At 40.5% G+C, this 27611-nt stretch overlaps 8 protein-coding genes across 8 annotated transcripts; 3 read left to right on the top strand and 5 right to left on the bottom strand.

Annotated features, from left to right (window-relative positions):
* Window positions 1-3048: 3048 nt before the first annotated feature.
* LOC311006670 (histone H2B 1/2) lies at window positions 3049-3436 on the top strand (the record flags this gene model as incomplete). Its single annotated transcript, XM_083999563.1, has 1 exon — window positions 3049-3436. The coding sequence occupies exon 1, from the start codon at window positions 3062-3064 to the stop codon at window positions 3434-3436; it is 375 nt and encodes a 124-aa protein (XP_083855689.1). The 5' UTR covers window positions 3049-3061.
* Window positions 3437-6123: 2687 nt separating this feature from the next.
* On the bottom strand, window positions 6124-6538 carry LOC311006676 (histone H4). Its single transcript, XM_083999569.1, has one exon. The coding sequence runs from the start codon at window positions 6523-6525 to the stop codon at window positions 6214-6216; it is 312 nt and encodes a 103-aa protein (XP_083855695.1). The 5' UTR covers window positions 6526-6538; the 3' UTR covers window positions 6124-6213.
* Window positions 6539-8792: 2254 nt separating this feature from the next.
* Window positions 8793-9192, bottom strand: LOC311006669 (histone H2A-like; the record flags this gene model as incomplete). The annotated part of the gene is made up of 1 exon (XM_083999562.1): window positions 8793-9192. Exon 1 carries the CDS (start codon window positions 9174-9176, stop codon window positions 8793-8795), a length of 384 nt encoding a protein of 127 aa, XP_083855688.1. The 5' UTR covers window positions 9177-9192.
* Window positions 9193-14480: 5288 nt separating this feature from the next.
* Window positions 14481-15212, bottom strand: LOC311006659 (uncharacterized protein). The gene has a single exon (XM_083999545.1). It carries the CDS (start codon window positions 15165-15167, stop codon window positions 14484-14486), a length of 684 nt encoding a protein of 227 aa, XP_083855671.1. The 5' UTR covers window positions 15168-15212; the 3' UTR covers window positions 14481-14483.
* A 4370-nt stretch (window positions 15213-19582) lies between these two features.
* LOC311006658 (uncharacterized protein) lies at window positions 19583-20671 on the top strand. The gene has a single exon (XM_083999544.1). The coding sequence runs from the start codon at window positions 19633-19635 to the stop codon at window positions 20314-20316; it is 684 nt and encodes a 227-aa protein (XP_083855670.1). The 5' UTR covers window positions 19583-19632; the 3' UTR covers window positions 20317-20671.
* A 1251-nt stretch (window positions 20672-21922) lies between these two features.
* Window positions 21923-22333, top strand: LOC311006668 (histone H3.2; the record flags this gene model as incomplete). Its single annotated transcript, XM_083999561.1, has 1 exon — window positions 21923-22333. One exon carries the CDS (start codon window positions 21923-21925, stop codon window positions 22331-22333), a length of 411 nt encoding a protein of 136 aa, XP_083855687.1.
* A 1893-nt stretch (window positions 22334-24226) lies between these two features.
* LOC311006677 (histone H4) lies at window positions 24227-24549 on the bottom strand (the record flags this gene model as incomplete). Its single annotated transcript, XM_083999570.1, has 1 exon — window positions 24227-24549. The coding sequence occupies exon 1, from the start codon at window positions 24536-24538 to the stop codon at window positions 24227-24229; it is 312 nt and encodes a 103-aa protein (XP_083855696.1). The 5' UTR covers window positions 24539-24549.
* Window positions 24550-26992: 2443 nt separating this feature from the next.
* Window positions 26993-27379, bottom strand: LOC311006671 (histone H2B 1/2; the record flags this gene model as incomplete). Its single annotated transcript, XM_083999564.1, has 1 exon — window positions 26993-27379. The coding sequence occupies exon 1, from the start codon at window positions 27365-27367 to the stop codon at window positions 26993-26995; it is 375 nt and encodes a 124-aa protein (XP_083855690.1). The 5' UTR covers window positions 27368-27379.
* Between the last annotated feature and the right edge of the window lie 232 nt (window positions 27380-27611).

Below are 27611 nucleotides of genomic sequence, written 5' to 3'. Positions count from 1 at the left end.
AAGCTTTTAGTTTCATTTTTGTTAACAGTAAGAGGGAATTTCCATTTGGGAGAAGAGCTGAGAACTAAACTAAAGAGGTGACATTAATAAATAAGTAAACAGAACTTAAGTTTTATAACTGTCATTAATAAACATAAACCAGAGTTAACCCTGTTTCTTTGTCCTCTGCCAGCACCACCACTACCACCAACAAAAAATCATTATTTATCAATGTTGTCCAAGTAAGAGAAACATTTAGATCTGCTTCCTCTGCAGAAGTCACAGATTAACATTTTTGGCATAGAAAGTGAACTGTATTGTATCATATAACACATTTATTCCATGAATACTGTTGAAGAAAGTCCAGGTTCCAAAGGTGTGGTGAGTAATCCAGAAAACGGTGAGCCTACTGACACACAGTGGGTCTGTGATGATTGACTGACCCAAGAGGGGGGTCACATTTGCATCTCAATGTTGTGATGGCCAGAAATGATTGAATTAACATAAGCATACATGCAACTGAATTATCAAGAGGTAAAGGAAATGCAAAATATACAGAGAAACAAAGACCTAGACGAGAAGGTGTGTTGGGGGAAGGAAGCACCGTAATACAAGTGAATGGCATGACACAAGATCGGGTAATACAATAGGGTAAAGCAGTGGGGTGTGGAGTCAGAGACACTCATAGGTGTAGGGTTTTTTCTACAATACTCAATACACTGCAGCTTTTAGTTTCATTTTTGGAAACAATAAGAGGGGATTTTCACATGAGAGAAGAAAAGAGAACCAAAGTATACAAGAAGTAAAAGTATAAACAGAACTAAAGTTTTATGTTCATATATTTAAACATAAACCAGAGTTGGACATGTTTCTAATAAAGCTTCATGAGCCCTGGCTTAAACCTCACAAAGCTTCATTAGTGATTTTCTGTTGATACTGTATTCTAATGTTGAATCTGTGTAAATAAATTATTTCTTAATCTCATTGGTTCCTCTGTAGTAGGCCCAGATTTAACACTGTTGGAACTTTTGTACCATTTAACACATTTATTCCCTAAATAGTAAAAAAAAAAAAAAGATGAAGCTTTTAAGTTTATTTTTTGGAAACAATAAGAGGGAGAGAAGTATAAAACTGTATTGCAAGCGATGAGATAGTGGGGGTCACACCACATCAAGTCTGTGAAGCAGTAAAAAAACTATCTAACAACAAAGCTAGCAGCTTAGACCAAACTACAGCTGAGCAGCTTAAATTTGCTAGTCCGAGGATTTTTCCTCTTCTTTCAATTTGTTTCACAGGCTTTCTGATACATGGGATCTTGCCGGATTCCATGTTATCAGTTATTAAAGACAAGGCTGGCAAGCTATGTAACATTGACAATTACAGGCCCATAGCGTTAGCCAGCATTGTCTCTAAAGTGCTGGAGACTATACTGCTTGATAGGTTAATTAATGTCATTAATTCTTCAGACAATCAACTTGGATTTAAGCGTAATCATGGCACTGACTTGTGTATATATGCCCTAAAAGAAATTGTTAGTAAGTATAAAAAACAGAATTCGTCTGTTCTCATGTGTTTTATTGATGCCTCCAAGGCCTTCGATCGAGTAAATCATAAAAAACTGTTCACAAAAATGGCTGAAAGAGGTGTGCCCGCATGCATAGTGAGGGTGCTGGCATACTGGTACGCAAATCAAACTATGCAGGTTAAATGGGAACACAGTTTGTCTGCCCCTTTTGGTGTGAGCAATGGTGTCAGACAGGGGAGTATACTGTCCCCCTTTCTCTTTAACCTGTATATGGACGACCTATCACGGCAACTCACAGACTGTAGGACTGGTTGTATGATTGGTGATAAAAAAGTAAACCATCTGATGTATGCCGATGATTTGGTTGTGTTTTCCCCGAGCGGCGCTGGTTTTCAACAGCTGCTGAATGTCTGCTCTGTATATGGTGCTGAACATGACATAAAATATAATGCCAGCAAGAGTCACGTTCTAATCTGCCGCACTAGAGACGACCAAAAAATGGCTTTTCCTGATTTTAATTTGTCTAATCATAATATTGCTCCCTGTAAAAAGGTCAAATACCTCGGCCATTTCCTTACAGAGGACATGACAGATGATGATGATATTAGAAGGCAGTGCTGCAAAATGTATGCGCAGGCTAATACTCTTGCTCGCAGATTTCATTCGTGTACAGATGACGTTAAAAAATCTTTGTTTAAAGCGTACTGTACACCACTGTACACCGCATACCTGTGGGTTAACTACAAGAAAGCAAGCATGAAAAAGTTACAGGTTGCGTATAATGATGCATTAAGAATCTTACTTAAAAGACCTTGATGGTTAAGTGCGAGTGAAATGTTTGTAAATGCACGTGTCAACACCTTTAATGCAGAAACCTGATGTATAGATTTATGTGTCGGCTCGATGCCTCAGAAAACCATATTATCAACAGTCTGACCCACATCAACTGTAGTGCCATCAGGTATCAATCTCTGTTCTGGAGACACTGGTACAGTTGTCTCTTTTTAACTTTATAGTAATTCTATTTTTGATATCAGTGGTGTAAATTTCTATTTCTATGTTTTAGCTTTTTTTTATTGTCTGTGTTGCATTGTCTGTTGTTGTGTTGTATTATGTCTTGTGTTGTGTATTTGTTTTTTGCTATGGACCCAGAGTCCGAAATAAAGAAATATATATATATAAAACAAGTAAAAGTAGCTATAAACAGAAGTTACGTTTTCTGACCATATTTAAACATAAACCGGAGTTGAACATGTTTCTTGGCCAGGCCTTGCTTGGAAAATAGATTTTTTTTTTTTTTTTTTTTATCTCAAGCAATCTGCCTGGTGAAATAAAGGTAAAATAAATAAAATCAAATCTAATGAAGCTTCATGAGCACAGAGACTTTTCTGTCCGGGTCCTGCTGAAACCTGGCTGAAACACATCACTTTGTGACGCGTCGGAGAATCAGCCAATAGCAGAGCAGCGACGGCGCAGCCTGATTTGCATGAGCCGTGTAGAAGAGCAGCAGCGCAGCGGAGACTCGTCACACTCTGAGGATTCAGAACAAACCAAACCATGCCCGAACCAGCAAAGTCCGCGCCCAAGAAGGGCTCCAAGAAAGCTGTGGCCAAGACCGCCGGCAAGGGCGGCAAGAAGAGGAGAAAGACCAGGAAGGAGAGCTACGCCATCTACGTGTACAAGGTGCTCAAGCAGGTGCACCCCGACACCGGCATCTCCTCCAAGGCCATGAGCATCATGAACTCGTTCGTCTCCGACATCTTCGAGCGCATCGCCGGTGAGGCCTCCCGTCTGGCTCACTACAACAAGCGCTCCACCATCACCTCCAGGGAGATCCAGACCGCCGTCCGCCTGCTGCTGCCCGGGGAGCTGGCCAAGCACGCCGTGTCTGAGGGCACCAAGGCCGTCACCAAGTACACCAGCTCCAAGTAAACTCTCCATAGAGGCTTACTACTACCATCCAACGGCTCTTTTAAGAGCCACACACTCAGTCCAAAAGACAAATATTCCTCCATTACAATATATAATATACTATAATGTTGTATAGATGGATTACAACATCATAGATTAGTTGTTTTGTTGCATGTTTTCTGCAGGTTGTATTATATTTGATAACCAGGTGAAGTTGCACAACCACAAATTACTGACTACACATCTTGACTGTCTGAGCAGCAACAGAAATAGCAAACATCTTTTGAAGCTTCAAGACTCGGACTGTCATCACCAGCTCCAAGTAAACTCATCAACAGCTCAACAACCACCAACCAAAGGCTCTTTTTAAGAGCCACACACTCTAATTAAAAAGACAAATATTCCTCCATTACAACAGGATGTATTATTAGATGTGCCATTGAGCTACAACATTAGACCAGTTGTTTTGTTGCATGTGTTTTTTGCAGTTGGTATGTTTCATCACACTTTGCACAACCAAACTGACACTTCACATCTTGACTGACTGAGCAGCAACATGGGGAATCACAAACAAGCCACACTCTGATCCAAAAGGCGAATGTACCTCCACCGTTACTGTTCTAAGCTATTTAATCTGTGTATTGCAGACTTTATTGATAAAATAATAAAAGTTTAAAAGCAAAAATAACCTGGAAACATATGTTCTACAACTGGTCAATGACTCACCATGACAGACACATCTGCTCAGTCTGGTCTGCAGAGTTATCTGACACTGATTTGCTCCCACCGTGGGGCCTGATGTCAGAACTGGGCTCGTGTGTTCAGGCTCTGCTGTCGTAGGGAAACTTGTCTGAACTGTTCAATCCAGTGGATGTTGGTTTTATTTTGCACAATAATACAGGAAACGAGAAAGTGATCAGTTCATGTCACATGTCTGTATCTAATGTGACACTGGTCTGAACTCACAGAGCTGGATCAGTTCAGTCACAAACTCAGAAATATATGTTAAGTACAATGTTTGAATTTGTTTGTTGCTTTTTTTTTTTTTTTTTTTTTTTTTTTTTTACTTGTGGTTGTTTTTTCTGTGTTTCAACTTTTTGTTCATGAACCTGCACAGGAGTAAATGTAATAGTCTCAGTGTGAACCTGTCTGTCCTCCAGCAGCGTTTTACTGTAGAACTGGTTTTCACTTCTACAGTAGAATAATTAGATCCAGTGGATCTAACTGATGGAGAAAAGTGAGCTCCACTTTATTTTCTTAACTTTTGTACAGTGATTACATCTGTTTTAAAGTGCCAACTATAAAACTAACATGTATTTTGCTGTCTGATTCTTCATGTTCATTTTAGTAGTGGATTCATTCAGCAGTCACAGAAAAGAAACACCTGTAACAACTTAATCTTGTATATTATACAAGTTTAAGTTGTTAACTTAAAACATTGCCATTCATACATTGTATAAGCGGCAGTGTTAAAAGTTTTAGCAGTTTATAGTGAGTTGTTGCATTTTAAACACCTTATTTACTGTCATATTTAGTAGTCAATGATCTAGAATCAGACTGAACAGTGTTTACTAGTACCGCTTCAACATATATAACACAGTCCTTGTAACTATATAGCCCCACCTAGTGGTGACTGTCTCCAGTACTACAACATAATACATGACATTTACCATGAATAGTAGCGTTCATTCATGATATTTATTATTAACTGTGCTAATATTGGGGTTTCCCTTTTATTTTACATCTACCTAAACATGGTCAAGTCAATGTGTTGTAGCAGCTGTTTCCTTCTATGTAATGCCACAGTGTTTTACATATTAACTCCCAGAGATGCTTTTACTGAAGAAAAAATCATAACATACTATGTACAAAATTCAAAAGGCTTTTATAAATGAAGCCATTTTAAACCTACAGTCATAACTTACATTAATATACAGCAGAAGAAACAAATAGATCACAGCTCCTTTCATTCAGTACAGACCTTGATGATATGTGAACACCAGAAATTAACGTGATAAACTATAATAAAATGATATCTCAAATGATGATACAATAATAAGAGGACATTTTGTCAGCAGAGTAGTTGTGTAGCTCTTAAAAGAGCTGTTGTGTTTCATGTATAATCACATTAAGTCTCCTTCCATTGTGTGATACAGGAGTAATATTGAAATGCATCCCACTGAAAATGAATCACAACACTTCATTAGTAAAAAGTTGGTTTTATTATCAAAGCCTATTTCTAACCTCAACAGTTGTAACCTACATCGCAACAGAAAAGTATGGATGTTTCTTTAAATTGGTAAAAACATTTACGACCATTGTGATTAAAGATTTAGTTATTCTAGGTTTATATCTCAATATTTATAAATGATGCTACAATAAGAGGAGGTTTTGTCAGTGGAGTAGTTGTGTGGCTCTTAAACTAGCCACACAACTACTTAACCTTTAAAAAGAGTTCCCTTCTATTTATGTACACCTAGTAAGTATGATAAATACTAAAACGCATCCCACTGAATATGAGTGAACAACACTTCATTAGTAGAAAGTCACACAGGGTTTATTATCAAAACCTGTTGATAAACAGCTGTATCCTTCATTAGAATACAGCAAATTTAATAGTCTTCAGTAATTGGTAAAAACATTTACCACCATTAGGGGGTTAGAAATACATTATTCTAGGTTTATATATCAATTTATAAATGATGATATAATAAGAGGATGTTTTGTCAGTAGAGTGGTTGTGTGGCTCTTAAAAGAGCCGTTGTGTTGTGGTGGTTGTTGTTGTCTAGTTGTGGTGTTTAACCTCCGAAGCCGTACAGAGTGCGGCCCTGTCTCTTGAGGGCGTAGACGACGTCCATGGCGGTGACCGTCTTCCTCTTGGCGTGCTCGGTGTAGGTGACGGCGTCGCGGATGACGTTCTCCAGGAAGACCTTGAGCACCCCGCGGGTCTCCTCGTAGATGAGTCCGGAGATGCGCTTGACTCCGCCGCGGCGAGCCAGACGGCGGATGGCGGGCTTGGTGATGCCCTGGATGTTGTCGCGGAGGACTTTACGGTGGCGCTTGGCGCCTCCTTTGCCCAGTCCTTTGCCTCCTTTGCCTCTTCCGCTCATGGTGTCGCTTTAGTTTGAGTTTGATCCGAAGAAAAACTGCTAAGAGTCTGGACGGGATCGTGGCTATTTGAAGGCTGAGTGCGGACGTGATCGAGGACACGCAGCTCCGCCTCGAGCCGCCATGTTGACCGGTTCTCCTTCAAGCTGGAGCCATGGCAACCTGCGCGTTTCCGGTTACAGCTCCTTCAAAATAAAAGTCAAGCGTCGACCGCGGCAAAATATGAACAGGAGCTCAAACTGATTAAATAATCAACATCACAGAGGAAACTGAAGTTAAGATCTGAAATCTGTGACACCAACTCTCTCTAGATTATTGTCCTTTCAATCTGTTGTCATAGTTTGTATCTGGTTTATTTGAATAATCTGTTTTTTTTTTGTGTGTAAAATATTCCGTCAAGATTAAAATGAAGACGTAACATAATAAATGAACTGAAGAACAGTTTGTTCCCACAAACACAAACACTTAAAACAATCACACAGTGACAATAAAACAGACCATTAGAGTCAGTTCAGTCAAAATACAGTGTTTGTATGTCATTATTCTTCATTATTCATGTTTTCCAGTATTTAGGACGTATTTTGTTGTGCTTGTTGCAGTTTTTCTCCTGACTGTGGTGGAAAGAGTGAGAATAAAAATCCAAGAAGCTCCTGTAAAGTGATGATGGAGGAAATGATGTGGAGAGAGAGGAAAACTATGTCTGTATCAGACTGTAAACATTTAACACACTTGTCCAGAACTCAGCTGCCCGTCTTTTGACAGGAAAGAGAAAAAGAGACCATATCACACCAGTGTTGGCCTCATTACACTGGCTTCCCGTCAGATTTAGGATTGATTTTAAGTTTTTATTGTTTGTTTTTAAGATCTTAAATGGCCTAGCCCACCCTATTTATGTAGTCGTTTAAGCCTTCAAACTGCACCCACAGGATCTTCAAATCAGCTTCTCCTGGAGGTCCCTAGATCAAAATACAAAAGCTTTTGCGGTGGCAGCACCCAGACTCTGGAATAAGCTCCCTTTTCAACAACGGTTGTTTTTAAACATGCTACAGAAATAAACTTGAACTTGAACTTGAACACAAGAGTCTGTGGAGACTGAATGACTAGTGGTGAGGAGAGGAAGTGCAGCCTGTGGTTGTGGAGTGTTTTAGTTTCATGTTTGAGAAATAGAAGCTGCAACTGTGTGTAGATAAGTGATGACAAGTTTACATGTAATAAATAGAAGAGTGATCAGTATCAGATAAACCCATGTCACATAGTAGATCTATTATTCATGTCATGTTGATATTATAGTTGGGTGTGAGGTGTTTGAGCAAAACTATTTCTGTATCAGACTGTAAACATGTAGATTTGTGCTGTAAACATTTTAACCATCCTGGGTCAAGGAAGGAAGGGGACAAAGGGAGGAAGGATGGATGAAGGGAAAGAAAGAAGGAAGGACAAAGGAAGGAAAGATAGATGGAGGGAGGGAACAGGTTGGGTCAAGAAGGAAGAAGTAAGGAGGAAAGGAAGGAGGAAAGGAAGGGAAAAGGGATTGTGGAAAGAAGGACAGGAAAAGGAATGAAAGAAGGATGGAGGGAGGGAACAGATTCATTCAAGGAAGAAAGAAAGTAAGAAGGGAAAGAAGGAAAGAAAGATGGAGGGAGGTAACAGATCAGGTCAATTGGATCAAAAGAGGAAGGAAGAAGTAGTAAGGACAAAGGTAAGGAAGGAAAGAAAGAAAGAAGGAAGGGATTGTGGACAGAAGGAAGGAAAGAAGGAAGGATGGAGGGAGGGAACAAATCGGGTCAATTTGACCCAGAAGGACTGAGTGACTAGTGGTGAGGAGAGGAAGTGCAGCCTGTGGTTGATGTTTTTAGTTGAGAACAAGAAGCTGTAACAGCTGAACTTTATGGAGATCAGTGATGTCAAGTCTGTCAGTAAAGCTTCAAGGCTTGTTGTGGCCTTCACTAGATATTAAACATTAATCTATGGAGACAGAGTGACAGTGGTGAGGAGAGGAAGAGCAGCCTTGTTATTCAGCTGCTTTTGTGTACTGTGCATTCATGTAAAATTAAAATATTTGTTGTAATCTGCTGTAAATACGAAACAAAAACTTTATGTGGAAGTGATGATGTGTTCATAGGAGTGTTAGATTGTTAACCTATGAACCATATCTAGTTCTAGTTGAATAAGTGTGAGGTGTATTGCTGAAGGACTGAGCTCAGTATTGATCTGTGTGTGGCTCTTAAAAGAGCCGTTTGTTGGTCAGGTCTCCTTGTTTACTTCTTGTTTACTTCTTGGCGGGCTTCTCGGTCTTCTTGGGCAGCAGCACCGCCTGGATGTTGGGCAGCACGCCTCCCTGAGCGATGGTGACTCCTCCCAGCAGCTTGTTGAGCTCCTCGTCGTTGCGGACGGCGAGCTGCAGGTGACGGGGGATGATCCTGGTCTTCTTGTTGTCCCTGGCAGCGTTTCCGGCCAGCTCGAGGATCTCAGCGGTCAGGTACTCGAGCACGGCGGCCAGGTAGACGGGAGCTCCGGCCCCGACGCGCTGGGCGTAGTTTCCCTTGCGGAGCAGCCTGTGGACACGGCCGACGGGGAACTGCAGGCCGGCCCTGGAGGAGCGGGTCTTGGCCTTGGCCCGGGCCTTTCCTCCGGTCTTACCACGTCCAGACATGTTCAATTAATGAGTTTGGTTTAGTTTTAATCTTCGAAAAGTTGAAGAGAAGAGAAGTGGTTTCCCGCTGGCGACTCCGTCTTTATATATGCAGCAGCGGCGCCGAGCTCGACGCTGATTGGCCACGCTGAACCCGAGAGGAACCGACCAATCAGAGCTGCTGACGTCAAGCTGCTGTAGAGAGCTCGCGTCTTCCGCTCCGGATTTACAAAATAAAAGCCTCACACTATTGTCTAATTTAACACTAATTTTAAAATTTGTAGATAATTTATAGGTCACCTTGTCTGTATGAACAAAATAGTCTTTAGTAAACCCTCTGTTCATAATCTGAGCGTTTACAAATAAAATTGTGGCTCTATTATATTTTTTAATCTGTTTTTTTTTTTTTAAATCTAAATTCTTAATCTTAAAGCAGAAGTGAGTGATATATTTGTGTTAATATAAGTCTTAAATAGTTATATCTTCCGACAGCAATCACTTACATAGAGTGTTTGGTCTGAAACACGGGTCTGTCAGTCACTCTGCTCTGCTCTGAGCCGAAGAGAAAACATTTATCGTATCCTACAGTTTTTATCCAATGAGGAGAGAGAACGGCATGCAGGGCTGTGTGTGCAGCCAAGGAACGCCGTGAATGTGGTGACGTAGCGACGAGGACTGTTATGGTGCGTTCAAGGAAACTCGTATTTTTCCGACCGTGAAGTGGTACCAGTTCGATCTGGTACGAGTTCACCGGTCGGAAGTTACGAGTGGCCGTTATAGTGACTTTCACCGGTAAAACAGGTCGGAAAAACACGAGTGGGTTGCCTGGAACGCTACAAAGTCGTAAGTTGTGACTTGAAGCTGTAATTTACGATTTCAAAAGCCTGCCTGGAACGCAGCATTAGCGAAAACGACCGGATCACTCACTTCTGCTTTAATGACTTTTTATGACTTTTGCTGCTGGTACATGAATTAATTATTATGCTATACTATTTCATCTTTAAACAAGGTGTGTTTTAAGTATTTGTCCTTTACGTGATAATTTATTGTCTGGTTCTTGTTTAAGAGAGAAAATAATAAAAGAAGAAGAAGAAGAAGAAGAAGAAGAAGAAGAAGAAGAAGAAGAAGAAGAAGAAGAAGAAGAAACTAAAAACAAAAAGCAAAAGTCAGAGAGAAGAGGAAAGTACAGAGGAGACTCGCGAACAACACCAGAGAGGAAAAAATATAATTAAATCATATCTATGTGTCACTGATGACAAATATTCTTCCAGGTGTTGGTAGTGATGGTCCTTTGACACCGAGGCTCCGACACATGCGCCGTAGCTCATGAAGCAAATTGTATCGAACCAGTGTGCCGAGGCGTGGTTTGGTCACGTGACTTGTGACGTATGAACCACTTGTATGACGTTTGAAGCAGTTCAGTGCTTCAGACGTCAATCGAAGCACCTGATTGGTTCGGTTTGTCATGTGAAACACCTGGCGCACCAGTCCAGGCCAAGCACTTTATGTGCACGCCGGCATCCTCTGTCCCGTGCGAACGCACATTTTCGAAGGCGGGGGAAATATTGTGCAAGAAGAGAAATCGCCTCAACCCCCACACTGTGCCTCAACTTTTGTTTTTAAATAAAAATTCACGACATGTTACAGAAGCACACCCTCTGCCCAGTTCTTCAAGCACAACATCTGCACTGTCTAAGCACAACATCACTGTCTAAGCACAACATCCTTACATAGGCCTAACCATGAATGATCAATATCCCCCAACCTTGCCCAAATCAATAATTTGAAAGGAGGTCTGCCATCAGGTTATAAAATTAATAACTCTGAATATTTCCTGGAGGTGCTACATGTGGTAGTGCAGTGGTTAGTATATCAGACTTTACTGCAAGCAACCTAGGATCGAATCTTGGAAGGGTTTTTTTTTCTCTCTCTCTCTCTCAACGTAATCCCTGATCCTGACCCTAATCATGCTTCTCGCCGGCTTCACATAGCCTACAAGATGCAAAAGGAAAATATACACCCATCTACTTGCAACGTTTCTGTCATAAAACGTTTAGACTTGTTAAGACTAGTAAACATTTTATGACAGAAGAGATAGAAAGTTAGGGTGGGAATCGAACCCCGCTCCCCCGCATTTCAAGCCATATCTCTCTCCACTACCCTATGCAACCCAATCGAAAGTAACACCACCCCAGTGCCGTTCCGACGTTAGTATGATGATACATCCACGCGTTAACCACTCTTTGAATCAAGTTGGTGTTTCGGTTCGGAAAGATCACGTGACTAGTGACGTATGAACCACTTCACTGCTTCAGTCGCTCATGAAGCACCGTTAATGTTTTGGTTGTCTCGGCTCTCTGTGGGAGCTGAGCTGAGCCATCAAAGCACATAGGCTACAAACTGAGGCGACAGAGATTTGGTTGTTAAGTGTAGCGTCAGGCCGTTAGCCTATCAGAAATGGAAGGATATTACTAAACCATGGTAGGTTTGGAGGAGTGGGAAAGAAAATGATTGAAGCGTTCTAACATTCATACTTGTAGGATTTGAAGAAGTATGAGCATTAGTACAGCTGAGGTTGAAGACTAATAAATATAACCGTTTGGAAATGCTAGTCAGATCAGTGGCGCATACAGATTATACACGCTCGGTGATCAGATGTCCCGGGATCGAATCTAGGTCTTGGCGCAAGAATTATAAGTTATATCACGTAATTTTAATAAAGCTTATCTAGTTTGCAATGACATCACTCTACACCATAAACTGTTTGGACTTGTTTCATAAGATAACGTGTAGCCTATATGAATCAATATATGCCAAAAAAGATACAGAAGTCTTAGCCACAACTTAATGTTGATTTTATATTTTATTGTCTCATCTTAAAACCATACATAAATGTAGTGTACTGTTGTTGAAGTGTGCGTGGCAACTCAAATCTCACACAATCAATGAACCAATGAATGACACGTCTCAATTGCACTTCATTTTATTGAACACTAGATGTCATACTGGAGCGACTGTGTCAGTGAAGCCTCGAGTAATGAACCATTACTCGAATAAGGTGTCGAAGCCTCAACAAAGCCTCGGTTGCCCATCACTAGGTGTTGGTGTATTACTGATCAATAAACAGGATCTTGATCAGGGCCGGTTCTAGGCAGCATATATGAGGGGGCAGTCAGAAATGTGAAGGGGCATCATGTGAACACATCAAGCTCCAGCACCTTTTTTTCTCTGTGCTTATAGTAACTTCATTGAATTGGGTTGTTGACTATGTGTCCAACCCCAACCTGGAGAAGTGGATTGCACTTTGTCAGGCCTCTACCTTCAGACCTGTCCAACTAGGGGCCGGGGGGCCAACCAGGGTCTTAGAGCCCAAATTTGTTACTGTTGTAATGCAAAGAGCCACATTATATGGGGGGTTAGGGGTGCATATACCTGAAGAGGCATTGCAACTCTACTATGGTCAAGATTTACAAAACTGAAAGGTAGTCTTATGAATACTAAAAAACATTTTAGAAAAGAACAGTGTCCCTTTTTCGGCGGATTTGTGTGCTACTGCAGATAATTTTGTCAACTTGTAATATACACATTTTTTGAGTATATTAAAATGTGCTTTCTCAACTTCTAAAATTTGGATTTGAGGGGGCAAGACATTTATTTGAGGGGGCGCTGCCCACTCTTGCCCCTGAGTAGAGCCGGCCCTGATCTTGATGGAGATTCCTCATCAACAATCAATGTACCTTATTATATGTCCTTTTATAGACGTGCAGAGAAGTAATTCATTAATTTCCCTCACTGAAGAAATGCTCCACTGACTCACTGCAAACAGCAGCAGTCAAGTGTTTCTTATATAATATAATTATAATAATCAGACAATAATAATATTGCTTGTCAAGTTAAGACTAAATAAATAATAAATGTAAGGAACACAAAGACACACACAGAGACTGAATGAACACATCCTGCGGAGCTCATCTACGCTAAAACACGGGAATAAAATAATATAATGATCATTTAGACAAACAGTTTCATGTAACTGATAAAATATGTCAATACTGTTTTATAATGTCTAACCTTGTTTATCTTCACTCACACAGCTGTGTGTGTGTGTGTGTGTGTGTGTGTGTGTGTCTGTGGGTGTGTCACTGTAGACAACTGCAGTGATTTTAGAGAAACTCTGAAAAATCAATTCAGTCACAAAACGGGAGATTGGGGATGTAATCAGGAATAAGTTAAGAATCACTTGAATCACGCTCAGTTTAGTCCAATTTCCATATATGAGGAAGTTTTAGAAGAAAAAAACATATTTTAGAGTTGAAAGTTTGTAATTAACTCATCAAATTTACATCCCGTTTATGTGTGTGTCTATGTAGATATGTTTCATGCAAGTTGTTAGCTGTTTACTTTGAATTTCAGTAGAGTAAAGAAGTACAAGTACATCATTAAGATGTTAACTAATGAACTATCTTTTTACAAAATATTTTGAACAACCTGTTGCTCCTGAGAAAAATATGTGCAGTTTCAACAACATCATGTCTCTTCTGTCTTCTGTGTAATTTTCCCACTTGCTAAATTCTTCCCGTGGGCCAGATTGGACACGTTTAACACCCCTGACCTACACCCACACACGTTAAAAAAGTAATTTAAGTGTTAATTAAAAGCTTTCAATATCAAGTTTTTGTCTTAATACCCTATTTAATAATGTTACATCTCACCCCAGGGTGTTGTGTTACAACTAACCAAGATTATGATGTGAATTGTAACATTTCACTCCTTGTGTTTGAGACTAAACCATGTATTACAGCTACATTATTTCATATCAGACAGATGTAACTAGTTTCACATTTTTGCACACACTGGATTAAAAGATCTACAAGATAGACAGGAAATTTCTTGCAACTGATAAGAAGTGTCAGTAGTATTGCCACTTTTGTAAATCTCTAACCTTGTTATCTTCACTCACACAGCTGTGGGTGTGTCAGTCAGGACTCACTAGAGATAATACAGTAGCTGCAGTGATTTTAGTGAAACTCAGAAGAATCAGTTACTGTCACTACCAAGTTACGTTTACATTTACTCACCCGTGACTGTTTGAACTATCAGTGGCAATTTCAAGATATAAATAACTACACAGTAGTTCCTCTAACCTCACAACGGCATCACCATCATGATCAATGAATATTATAAAGCTGCCAAACACTTTGTATAAAAATAAAATATATAAACAGTGATATAAACAAATGTAGGAGTTTTGCTTTCAGATAGAAGTGTTGGCTCTTAAAAGAGCCGTTTGTTATCTTTTCTTCCTCTCTCCTCTCTCCGTCCTCCTCTTTACTTCCTTCCAGTCTTCTTGGCCGCTGCCTTCTTGGGTTTAGCAGCTTTGGGCTTCGCCACCTTCTTGGCCGGCGCCGCCTTCTTGGGAGCCGCCGCCTTCTTCACCGCTGCCTTCTTGGGGCTCTTGCCGGTCTTCTTGGCCGCCGCCGCCGCTGGCTTCTTGGCGGCGGGTTTCTTGGCCTTCTTCGGGGTGGTCTTGGCCGCTTTGGGCTTCTTGGCGGCTGCGGGCTTCTTAGCGGCCGCTTTCTTTGCTGCTGCAGCTGCGGGCTTCTTGGCCTTCTTCGGGGTGCTCTTCGCCGCTGCTGGCTTCTTCTTGGCCGCCGCTGTCACCGCCTTCTTCTTGGCCGGCTTCTCGGCGCTCTTCGCCGCCTTGAACGAGCCGGACGCCCCGGTGCCTTTGGTCTGGACCAGGGAGCCTTTAGCCACCAGGGACTTGATGGCGCGGCGGACGTGGGCGCCGTTGTGCTCCACGTCGTAGCCCGCCGCCTTCAGAGCCTTCTTCAGGGCCACGGTGGACAGACCCTTCCGCTCCTTGGACGCCGCCACGGTCTTCAGGATCAGCTCGCTCACGCTGGGGCCGGACTTCTTGCTCGGCTTGGCCGCCGCCGGCTTCTTCTTGGCCGCTTTGGCCGGAGCGGCGGCGGCGGGAGCTGCGGGGGCTGCGGGAGCGACTTCTGCCATTATTCTATCTCTTTTTCGTCTTCTTTTTGCTGTCAAACAACACTCGCTGTGGACGAGCTCAGGATCAGACTGATACACGTTGTCCCGCACACCGAGGAGGCACTTAAACACACCATGAGAACCGTGGAGACTCAAGCGCAGCGAGCTGCTCCGAGCGGCTGCACCAACTCCTCACACTTTTGTGTTTTCTCTCGCCACATAAACTCCACTAAATCACCAAAACACGCACTCCGGTCACCTCACACCACATCCACGGGACACGCAACGAGTTTCTCTCCGTGTGTGGCTCGGATAAAGCTCCGGAGGGGTTTGTGTTTGGATCGGGAAGCCTTCAAACCTCTCCGGGCTGCCGCCGAGAGAGGCTTCTTTCCCCGGCTTTTCTCTCTCATTTCTCCTATAAATGTTCAAAAATCAACCACAAAGTCGGATAAACGACTCGGACACAAAGATGACAAGTTTGTCCACAGATCTGCTGTAAAAACATTTCATTACTGATGCTGGTTTTTTATTAAACACACTTTACTTTGGTGCCTGCAAACACACTTTGTCGGTCGGAGCGGTTGGCTCAGCCACTTCCTGACACGGAGACTCTCCGGTTTATCACCGTTACTCACTTATAATTAATCACACAATTAAACATTAGTCATCACTTTTACTGTCATTTTAACATTGCGAAACATTAATTCGTCACTGTCACGACACAAAAGCTTCAACAAACACAACACGTGCACACAAACACACCATGATACAGAGGTGGCAGATGTGCTCATTACACTTCACTATGTACCAGTCACCACATCATCATCAATACATTTGTTTATTGATTTAAATATAAAAAGAAGCAACAAACAAATGATTCAATCAGGTGAATTAGAAATACTTGAGACATTTGGGCAGAAAGTCAGTAATGACACAAGTAAATAAAGGTTCAACCACACAAATAACACAACTCAGGTTTGTAGGTCAAAGGTTTGATGTAGATGCTGAAATGCAATAAAATGTCACCTGAACACAATAATAACATTAACCTCTAGAATAAACATGAGGTGAAATCAGGAAGTTATGGAAAGGTCAAATGAGAAATCACAAAAAAAAATAGGCTATATTTAATTCACAGTGTAGCTTTAATGAATGTGGCCTGAATGTGATGTAAATCAATACTCTGCAGTGTAACGAAACAGAGTTTCCTGTTCATGAGCCACATTGAGTTCAAACTGATGTAAAACAGGTGGGAATATAAAAGCTAATAATAACAGTATAATACAATATAACACAAATCACTTGATTAATCCCAAGGCGGGTACACAGAAGCCACACATGCCCAACAATAGTAATAAAATAATCAATAAGATAACAACAATCATCTAAATGATCATTGCATGAATCAATGTCTGAATAGATGAAGAAAGGATTTATGCTGTTGTTTTACATTAAACTACTGTTATATGGTTTTATTTGGCTATTTTACTCATTCATATCATGTTCTTCATCTTTATGGTACAAATAATCAGCCTGTAACAACAATCAGTCATTTATTTTTATGTATTCTGACATGTATAATATAAATTATATAAATGATTTGTTTTTGAGTAGTTCATTTACAGCATTAAACATTGACTTTGTGGTGAAACTGTTTTTATTTTGATGTGATAACATCAGAAACAAGCTAATCAATGCTCAACATTAAATCTAATTCATCCCAAACAACTATATTTAAAGTGGTTTAGATGGCTTCTGTATTCTCTCTTTGATTATTTTAAGTGTGACTCTGCAGGTGTGACTTAACGTATCAGTTTCATGAATTTACAGTTCGTTCAGAAAGTATTCAGACCCCTTTAGTTTTATGTTGCAGCCTCATGTGAACGTGTGCAGAAGAAGGTTCATTATCAAAGTGTATTTTTCAAAACTAAAAGCACTGACTACATATAAAACAATAGATAACACATGTACAAGGGTCTTTGGAGCAGATTCAGTTTGATAATGAAGCTGAGTTAATCAGAGGAGACACAGAGATCAGAGCAGCTCTGATAAACTCTCTGACCTATTGACCCTGACTGGACTCCCTCCCCCCTCTGTTATTTCTCTCCTGCTGACTAGTGGTGAGAACAACCACAACACCTAAACTCTGCATGTGAGCCTCAGTTCACATGCAGAGTTGTGTCAGAAATGAAGCTCGGTCGTCCGTCTGTTTCTTCATCTGCACAAATAATCTGTGGATCAGTGTAAAACCTCTAAGGCTGCACCAGTTCATCAGATAAAAACATGAATGACCAGTTTGTTTGAACAAGTGGACAAATAGGTACAATCGGCTGCTGTTTGTGTCACTGACACTGGATACAGGAATTTATCAACACAGGACATAAGGAAATATATGAGTCAGAATCTAAATATCATATTGTGATTGAATTTAGTGGGTGAAAAAATGCTGATTGCTTAAAAGAGAAGAAAGTTATGTTATTGTATTACATATAATATGATATTGTTATTTGCCGCTGAGATGCTGAGACTGGGCCCAGACAAAAGAACCTCACTGAGATTTCTGAACTAAAGATCAAATTGTTTATTATTATTTTCAACAAAAAAAGAAGATTAACTCATAATAAAGTGTACAAACTTAAGCCAAAGTTATCACAGTGATCAACGACTGAGAAAATAGCGCTCAACAAAAAACACAGCGACCCACACTCAGCCTCTCTCTCAGAAAAGAAAAGCAACAGGTGAACATAATAATAAACTTCCCTTCCTGTAATCATGTGACCCGCTACTAAATATGATTACCCAAATAATAATCAAAAACAACAACACTAAAATAGTCATTTGAAGTCATATTATTCATATTTATAAACACTGCATTTTTATATTTTTTTAATGATGTGCTTTCTAATTAATATTGATCATAGACTACTGTTTTCTATGCAGAATCAGACATGTACAGTAACTTTCACCAGCTGACGTGTTACTAGGTCAAACAGATGTTCTCACTTCCTGTTACTGACTCAGTCTGGTTCAAACCAACCGACCACACCCATCACTACTACTACTACTACTACTACTACGATTACTCATCAGTCCATTGTGATTCTGTGGAAGACCATTGACTCTGTACTGAATGTAAATGGGCAGTGAACGGTTTAGTCTTTTCATATTCATTTCATTGTGTTTGCTGTGTTTTTGTACCCGTTGTTTTGATTTTAATGTCATGTAAAACACTCTGTGACTTAATCTATGCAAAATCCTACAGGCTGTAAATAGATTTGGTTTTTCTAACTTCTTTACTGATGTGATGAAAAATCTGCACCGATCCATTTCATTTGTTATTTTGGAGACTTAAAATCCAAAATAACAGATGTTTCTTACTTATTATGAGTTATGTGTGTTTCAGTGTGTGCATTGCAAGTCATTTTGTGTTAATGTTACTACTAATAAAACAAATGAAATGAGCAAAACACATTATAAAACTTTCAGGAATATATTAGCAGCCTCCATAATGCCCAACAGGAGGTGTAGTGTTTAATAAGCACAAAACAACTGTGACCCAGATAACAGCAGGGTCTATGCCTGTGGATTTGATCAGTGAACATAGCTGACTAAATCATTGGTTATATATGTTAAATGTAAGTATGTTTTATGTATTGATCATGAATTATATCCATAATGAAACACAAACCTATGATGCAGGTCCCAGCCCGAGGCCTGAGGCCACAGCAGCAGCTCACAGTGAGTTACAGTACAACACTGGATCAGACCAGCGTAAAGTTAAATATCACAGTTTTTATAAGTCTCTGTCCGTTTCAATGAGATTCTAGTGTAATAAAAAGTAAAAAGTTTCATATCAGATGAAGTAAAAATAAATCCTGCAGCAGGATTAAACAGATTATCAACACAGTGACTGTCTCCCATTGCAGGTGTAAACAACGTCGGAGTGTGTTTGCAGGCACCAAAGTAAAGTGTGTTTAATGAAAAACCAGCATCAGTAGTGAAATGTTTTTACAGCAGATCTGTGGACAAACTTGTCATCTTTGTGTCCGAGTCGTTTATCCGAGTTTGTGGTTGATTTTTGAACATTTATAGGAGAAATGAGAGAGAAAAGCCGGGGAAAGAAGCCTCGCTCGGCGGCAGCCCGGAGAGGTTTGAAGGCTTCCCGATCCAAACACAAACCCCTCCGGAGCTTTATCCGAGCCACACACGGAGAGAAACTCGTTGTGTGTCCCGTGGATGTGTTGTGAGGTGACCGGAGTGCGTGTTTTGGTGATTTAGTGGAGTTTATGTGGCGAGAGAAAACACAAAAGTGTGAGGAGTTGGTGCAGCCGCTCGGAGCAGCTCGCTGCGCTTGAGTCTCCACGGTTCTCATGGTGTGTTTAAGTGCCTCCTCGGTGTGCGGGACAACGTGTATCAGTCTGATCCTGAGCTCGTCCACAGCGAGTGTTGTTTGACAGCAAAAAAGAAGACGAAAAGAGATAGAATAATGGCAGAAGTCGCTCCCGCAGCCCCCGCAGCTCCCGCCGCCGCCGCTCCGGCCAAAGCGGCCAAGAAGAAGCCGGCGGCGGCCAAGCCGAGCAAGAAGTCCGGCCCCAGCGTGAGCGAGCTGATCCTGAAGACCGTGGCGGCGTCCAAGGAGCGGAAGGGTCTGTCCACCGTGGCCCTGAAGAAGGCTCTGAAGGCGGCGGGCTACGACGTGGAGCACAACGGCGCCCACGTCCGCCGCGCCATCAAGTCCCTGGTGGCTAAAGGCTCCCTGGTCCAGACCAAAGGCACCGGGGCGTCCGGCTCGTTCAAGGCGGCGAAGAGCGCCGAGAAGCCGGCCAAGAAGAAGGCGGTGACAGCGGCGGCCAAGAAGAAGCCAGCAGCGGCGAAGAGCACCCCGAAGAAGGCCAAGAAGCCCGCAGCTGCAGCAGCAAAGAAAGCGGCCGCTAAGAAGCCCGCAGCCGCCAAGAAGCCCAAAGCGGCCAAGACCACCCCGAAGAAGGCCAAGAAACCCGCCGCCAAGAAGCCAGCGGCGGCGGCGGCCAAGAAGACCGGCAAGAGCCCCAAGAAGGCCGCGGTGAAGAAGGCGGCGGCTCCCAAGAAGGCGGCGCCGGCCAAGAAGGTGGCGAAGCCCAAAGCTGCTAAACCCAAGAAGGCAGCGGCCAAGAAGACTGGGAAGAAGTAAAGAGGAGGACACTGATAGAGGACAAACGGCTCTTTTTAGAGTCAACAAAAGACTATTTTTATACTTTATAATCTCCAGGACTGTAAATCTATTTTTGTACACCGGGCAACGACGATGTGAAAAGAGCATTAACTGTTGTGTTTTTCTATTAGTGTTTATTATTTTTATATAGTAAATCACTGTTTATTATCACTCTGGTTTTTATCATCTCCATCTTTAACTCCGGTTCCAGGTGTTTTTTGCCCTTAAATGTTGAAGAACTTATTTGCTCTTGTACAGTTTCTTATTTATTTCTGATGGCTTGTGTTTCATCTCTGCTCTTGAGAGTTTTGGGATCAATAAATGTCAAACTTTATTCCCACCACTGTCTTCATGTCTGACTGTTAATTATCACAGCTCATCACTACAGTTTAACACAAACTTTTATATTATATGTATTATAATATATCATTATGTAGATGTAGAAGGGATAAATAAAAAAGGCACAGACTGTTTAGTGAGTTTAACTGACACCTGTGGAGGAAATCTATCTGCACATATGAGACTCAAGCTTGTGATTAGACATAAATGTCAAATTCAAATGAAGAAACTTTGTCCACTGAGAAGAACAAAACACAATTAGATTAGAAATCTGAATCAGAAAATGCTTTATTGCCAAGAGCAGTGATCACTTTACAGCACGATGAACTTTGATGTGGTGTCAGCTGCAAACACAACAGGTTAAAAACAATAGTAAAAAGTAGCATTAAAGTAAAATAAAATAGAATAAACGAAGAATACTCAAGTGCAAAAAATATACAATTTAGGATTTATAGAAAAAAAGAAAAAAAGAAAAGAAAAACAGTGTAATAAACAGTAAATACATGAGAAACTTAAAGGAAACACCTGACGTGTGTCAATCAGAAAATACATTTGACATAAAGTAGCTGTGTAAATCTACTCTTTAAACTCCAGTTACATCCATAATATTCAGTAAAGACTGAGTTTAGACACAGTTTTAAATTAAGCTTATAGATAGATAGACAGACAGACAGACAGACAGACAGATAGACAGATAGATAGATGATTTATTCGTCACATACAACACAAGATCATTGCAGTGAAATGACATGTACACTCTGTTGACACACACTGATAAACTAAATACAGGCACTCAACAACAAACAACAACTTATGAACATACACACACAAACGTGTAATGTTTTTATTTATGTCATAAACTTTATTTTTATATGACAGTTACATTATTATTATTATTATTATTATTATTATTATTATTATTATTATTATTATTATTATTATTATATTGATTAATCATTACATTAATTCGTGTTTTCAAATATTCTGATATATTTTTTATACATTTTATCTGTGTGGGATGAAATAAGGTTTGAAAAACTTTTCATACCCTTGAAACTAGAGCACTTGAAACGTGCGTGACTCCTTACGGAATGACGTCGTAAAACAGCCGTTGATCACGTGCACAGACTGGACCAATCAGCGTGCCGCGGCGCTCCGGCTCTGCCTATATAAACCAGACAGGCGCCGCCGAGGAAACACAACTTTCTTTCTCTGAGGAGGAACAAGACGCTCTCTGTCGCTAACAATGGCAAGAACCAAGCAGACCGCCCGTAAGTCCACCGGAGGCAAAGCCCCCAGGAAGCAGCTGGCCACCAAGGCTGCCCGCAAGAGCGCCCCGGCCACCGGCGGAGTCAAGAAGCCTCACCGCTACAGGCCCGGCACCGTGGCTCTCCGGGAGATCCGCCGCTACCAGAAGTCCACCGAGCTGCTCATCCGCAAGCTGCCCTTCCAGCGCCTCGTCCGAGAGATCGCTCAGGACTTCAAGACCGACCTGCGCTTCCAGAGCTCCGCCGTCATGGCTCTGCAGGAGGCCAGCGAGGCTTACCTGGTCGGCCTCTTCGAGGACACCAACCTGTGCGCCATCCACGCCAAGAGGGTCACCATCATGCCCAAAGACATCCAGCTGGCCCGCCGCATCCGTGGAGAGAGAGCTTAAACTCTGACCACAAACAACAACGGCTCTTTTAAGAGCCACTACCTCACCCAAGAGAACAAAGTCCTCCTACAATACATTCTCATTAATATATTTACATTCATAGTTATACATTACAAACTTGATAAGTAACAATAATAATTCAAGTCACCAACATTGAATCTCTATCAGTTGATATAATGAGCCCATAATAGTACACTTGATACCTGTCCAACATGACAACTCATTTCTCTCACCTCAGACAAGAGAGCAAAGTCCTCTGTATATACACCTACAATATATTCTACATTAATATATTTTATAATTTATTTATACATTGCAAACTTGATAAGTAACAATATTTCAAGTCACCAACATTGGGCCCATAACACACTTGATTATCAACCTGTCCAACATGACAACAGCGAGCCACTAACCTCATACTCAATTCTGTATATAAATCTGCATTATGTACATGATAATTTATATACTATTCAGGAATATGACCTATTTAAAAATATAACCCTAAACACATCAATCTCAAGTACTTTGTCCTCCATGTATCTACATTACACATTCATATTTATACACATAACTGAATGTAGTCCTAAATTTATCATTAAGACAAATATTTTTTCTGTTACAAGTCCTCTGTGTATACACCTACAATATATTAATATTTATATATGACAAAAGTAATAAGTTAATTATAATTTTAAAATGTCAGAATCATTGAATCAGTTTTGATGTAATGACCCCATAATACACTTGAGATCATCAACCTGTCCAACACGACAAGCCACTCACCTCACACGAGAGCAAAGTCCTCTGTATATACATACACCTACAATACATTCTAATTAATATATTTACATTCATATTTATACATTACAAACTTGATAATATCTAAAAGAGCTGTTGTGTTGTTACCTTTAACAGTGGCGTTCATTCATGAAATTTATTACACATAACTGTCCTAATAGTTTCATAGTTCATAGTTTCTAAACAGTATCCTTTTTATTTGATATCCAACTAAACATGGTCAAGTCAAGGTGTTTCCTTCTATGTTGTAATGGAGCCGTGTTTAGATAGATGCTTTTACTGAAAAAAATCGTTAACATACTATGTACAAATTCAAAAGGCTTTTATTAACGAACCTCATTTTAAACTTAGTCATAACTTACATTAATATACAGCAGAAAGTAATCACTAACGAATTGCAGTGAATTTTGTTCATGTACAGATTTTGATACAGCTGTTTTCATTCGGTACAGACCTTCACCATGTGAACACCAGAGATAAACTATAATAAATCACATCATAAATGATATGCAGCAGCATTTTATTTATTTACTCCTAATAAGTATTATTAATCCCACTAAAAATGAATCACATTGCTTTAGTAAATCTGTTTCTTTTACTTGGTAAAAACATTTACCACATTCAAATACCATTTGTGATTAAAGAAACAAATTTTAGGTTTATATCTCATGATGAATAAATGATATAAGAGGATGTTTTGTCAGTGGAGTAGTTGTGTGGCTCTTAAACTAGCCACACAACTACTTTAACCTTTAAAAAGAGCTCCCTTCTATTTATGTACACCTATGATAAATACTAAAACGCATCCCACTGAAAATGAGTGAACAACACTTCATTAGTAGAAAGTCACACAGGGTTTATTATCAAAACCTGTTTAAACCTCAACAGCTGTACCCTGCATTAGAATACAGCTAATTTAATAGTCGTCAGATGTTTCTATAATAATTGGTGGGGGTTAGCAATAAATTATTCTAGGTTTATATATCAATATTTCTAAATGATATAATAAGAGAATGTTTTGTCAGTAGAGTAGTTGTGTGGCTCTTAAAAGAGCCGTTGTGTTGTGTTGTTGTTGTTGTTGTCTAGTTGTGGTGTTTAACCCCCGAAGCCGTACAGAGTGCGGCCCTGTCTCTTGAGGGCGTAGACGACGTCCATGGCGGTGACCGTCTTCCTCTTGGCGTGCTCGGTGTAGGTGACGGCGTCGCGGATGACGTTCTCCAGGAAGACCTTGAGCACCCCGCGGGTCTCCTCGTAGATGAGTCCGGAGATGCGCTTGACTCCGCCGCGGCGAGCCAGACGGCGGATGGCGGGCTTGGTGATGCCCTGGATGTTGTCGCGGAGGACTTTACGGTGGCGCTTGGCGCCTCCTTTCCCCAGTCCTTTGCCTCCTTTGCCTCTTCCGCTCATGGTGTCGATTCAAGTGAAATGAACAAACTGATGCTCCGCTGGTAAACCGCTGAGAGGATATACCCTGCCTGCGGACGTAGGTGAAGACACATGAGCGGGAAAGTGGGTGGGAGAGTCACGAGCTGCCGGGTTAACCCTTTGTTTGCTGGTGAATAGTTGTGTGTCTGTTTTTGTTGTGTGTTTGAATTAAAACGTCAGTTTCATATATTTATATTTCAAGACATTTCTGTCCAATACATATTAATATATCAATATATGGAGTCTGTCCTTGTGTGTTTGTGTGTAGCTTCTTTTTTTACTCTTTATCTTACATATTTTTGCTGCACTACACAGTCTACTCTCTACTACTATTATTTTGTATTTCTATCAAGACAGTACTGTAAATATCAGAACAGGTTAATTATTATTATTATTGTGTGGTGTTTATTTAAAACAGACATGAAGCTGGGTCTTTACAGACAGTGAGTGAACGTCCTGACAGGACAGATTACACATTTATAGGGAATAATAAGAGTGTAAAACTAGTTTCTACCACACAGAATTGAATTGAAATGTGTTTATTTCAAATATGCAAGTATGTAACACAAAAGATGTACCATAAGAACATGACAGACAGTGTGTATATACAATATAAATACAGATAGATATAGATAAATACATTGCATAATCAGAAAATTAATGCACAACTACATGTAGTGCTACAGAATAAAAAGGCTGTGAGAGTCAAGTAAACTGTTATGGGTCATAACAATAAAAACAGAAAGAGGAAATGTTCACAAAAAAGATCTAATATTTACAAAAACTCTTTCTCTTTATGAACATTATTGTGTTGTAGCCTCTCTCTGCTTCTATTTACTTCTATTTCAGCTCAGTAAATAACTTCATGATACGTTTTGGAAGAGTGTTACAAAAGTAAAGTTACTTACTTGACAATAAAGAAAGTGAATAGAAAGTTTCTGCTGTTCAGTTCAGTCCAGATTTCTGCATGTTGGAAACATCTGATTTGTTGTCAGTTACGCCAATAACCCAGTTTTAGCTTCATGCAGATGAAGCATGTTGGAGTAAATAAGTTTTACTTCTTCCCACTCCTTTTCGAATATGAAACAAACAAATAAACAAACAAACAAAAAAATCAAAATACCTTTATTTTCAATTATTTTCTTTTATTTTTTTTATTATATATATATATACAGTATATATATATATTTTTTTTGTTCATATGTTGTTTTTGTAAAGTTTTTATATGTTATGTCTGTCCATTTCTGTATTATGTTTTATTTCTTTTAACATGTCCGAAATAAACTTCAACTTCAACTTCAACTTCGACTCTCAGAAGTCTTAATGTGCTTCATTAATCTTTATACAAGTTAAGAATCGACTGGACTTGTGTGTTTTTACAAGCTACATTCACCTCACCCACAACAGCCCCACATTTAGGAGCAAATCAGTGTTGTGTGAACTCTTCAAACCAGACTACGACCAACCTGACTTCAATCATGTCGAGTCACTGAGCAGTTGTAGTTGTGCTTAGTTTTCATTTTTTGTTTTTATTTTACCAATTGTTGTTCATCTTTTTCCTTTTTAACTTTTTGTACCCTAATATTTTTTTACTGGCACATGTACCACATTGGACAAAAATGTCCATGTCAGACATAAAGGTTAGCTCATCTCTTATGGTATTTGTGCTGTGGACAACAAAAAATTAATTTAACTGTCAAGTTAACATGTTTCCTACTGTGCAAATGACAGTTTGAGTCTTGAAGCTTCAAAATATGTTTGTTATTTCCGTGTCACTACTCAGTCGTCAAGATGATGTGTAGTCAGTAAATTTGTGGTTGTGCAACTTCATCTTGGTTAAACATAATATAACAACCTGCAAAAAACATGCAACAAAACAACTGGTCTATAATGTTGTAATCCATCTATACATTATATTATAATGGAGGAATAGTTGTCTTTCGGATTAGAGTGTGTGGCTCTTAAAAGAGCCGTTGGTTGGTAGTTGTTGGCCTCAATGAGTTAACTTACACTAACGTACAGCAGAAAGTAAGGCCTAATGAATTACAGTGAATGTTGTTCATGTCATCATCTATAGACGTTGATACAGCTGTTTTCATCCAGTTATTCAGTAAAGAACACCAGAGATTTAAGTCATTTTATTTGGATCCCCATTAGCTGATGTAGTTTACATCAACTATTCTTCTATAAACTATAATATCATATACCTATATTGTTGAGTAGGGAATGAGTGAGTGATAATATAGCCTATTTTCATGTTTTTTGTGCTTTTAAACTTTATCAAGCAAATCAATAAAACCTGCAACACACCTTCTCTAAATACAACATCCATTTTTCAATAACTTGTATAATGTAATGGAGGAATATTTATCTTTTGGATGTCCGTGTGTGGCTCTTAAAAGAGCCGTTGGATGGTAGCAGTAAACTGTGGAGAGTTTACTTGGAGCTGGTGTACTTGGTGACGGCCTTGGTGCCCTCAGACACGGCGTGCTTGGCCAGCTCCCCGGGCAGCAGCAGGCGGACGGCGGTCTGGATCTCCCTGGAGGTGATGGTGGAGCGCTTGTTGTAGTGAGCCAGACGGGAGGCCTCACCGGCGATGCGCTCGAAGATGTCGGAGACGAACGAGTTCATGATGCTCATGGCCTTGGAGGAGATGCCGGTGTCGGGGTGCACCTGCTTGAGCACCTTGTATACGTAGATGGCGTAGCTCTCCTTCCTGGTCTTTCTCCTCTTCTTGCCGCCCTTGCCGGCGGTCTTGGCCACAGCTTTCTTGGAGCCCTTCTTGGGCGCGGACTTTGCTGGTTCGGGCATGGTTTGGTTTGTTCTGAATCCTCAGAGTGTGATGAGTCTCCGCTGCGCTGCTGCTCTTCTACACGGCTCATGCTAATCAGGCTGCGCCGTCGCTGCTCTGCTATTGGCTGATTCTCCGACGCGTCACAAAGTAACGGGACGCGGATGTGTCTCAGCAGGACAGGGACAGAAAAGTCTTTGTGCTCATGAAGCTTCATTAGATTGTATTTTATTTATTTTACCTTTATTTCACCAGGCAGATTGC

The sequence above is a fragment of the Trachurus trachurus genome (assembly GCF_905171665.1).
Source record: "Trachurus trachurus genome assembly, chromosome: 23".
Lineage (NCBI taxonomy): Eukaryota > Metazoa > Chordata > Actinopteri > Carangiformes > Carangidae > Trachurus > Trachurus trachurus.
Note: the sequence above shows the minus strand (reverse complement) of the source record. Positions and strands in the feature narration are given on the sequence as shown.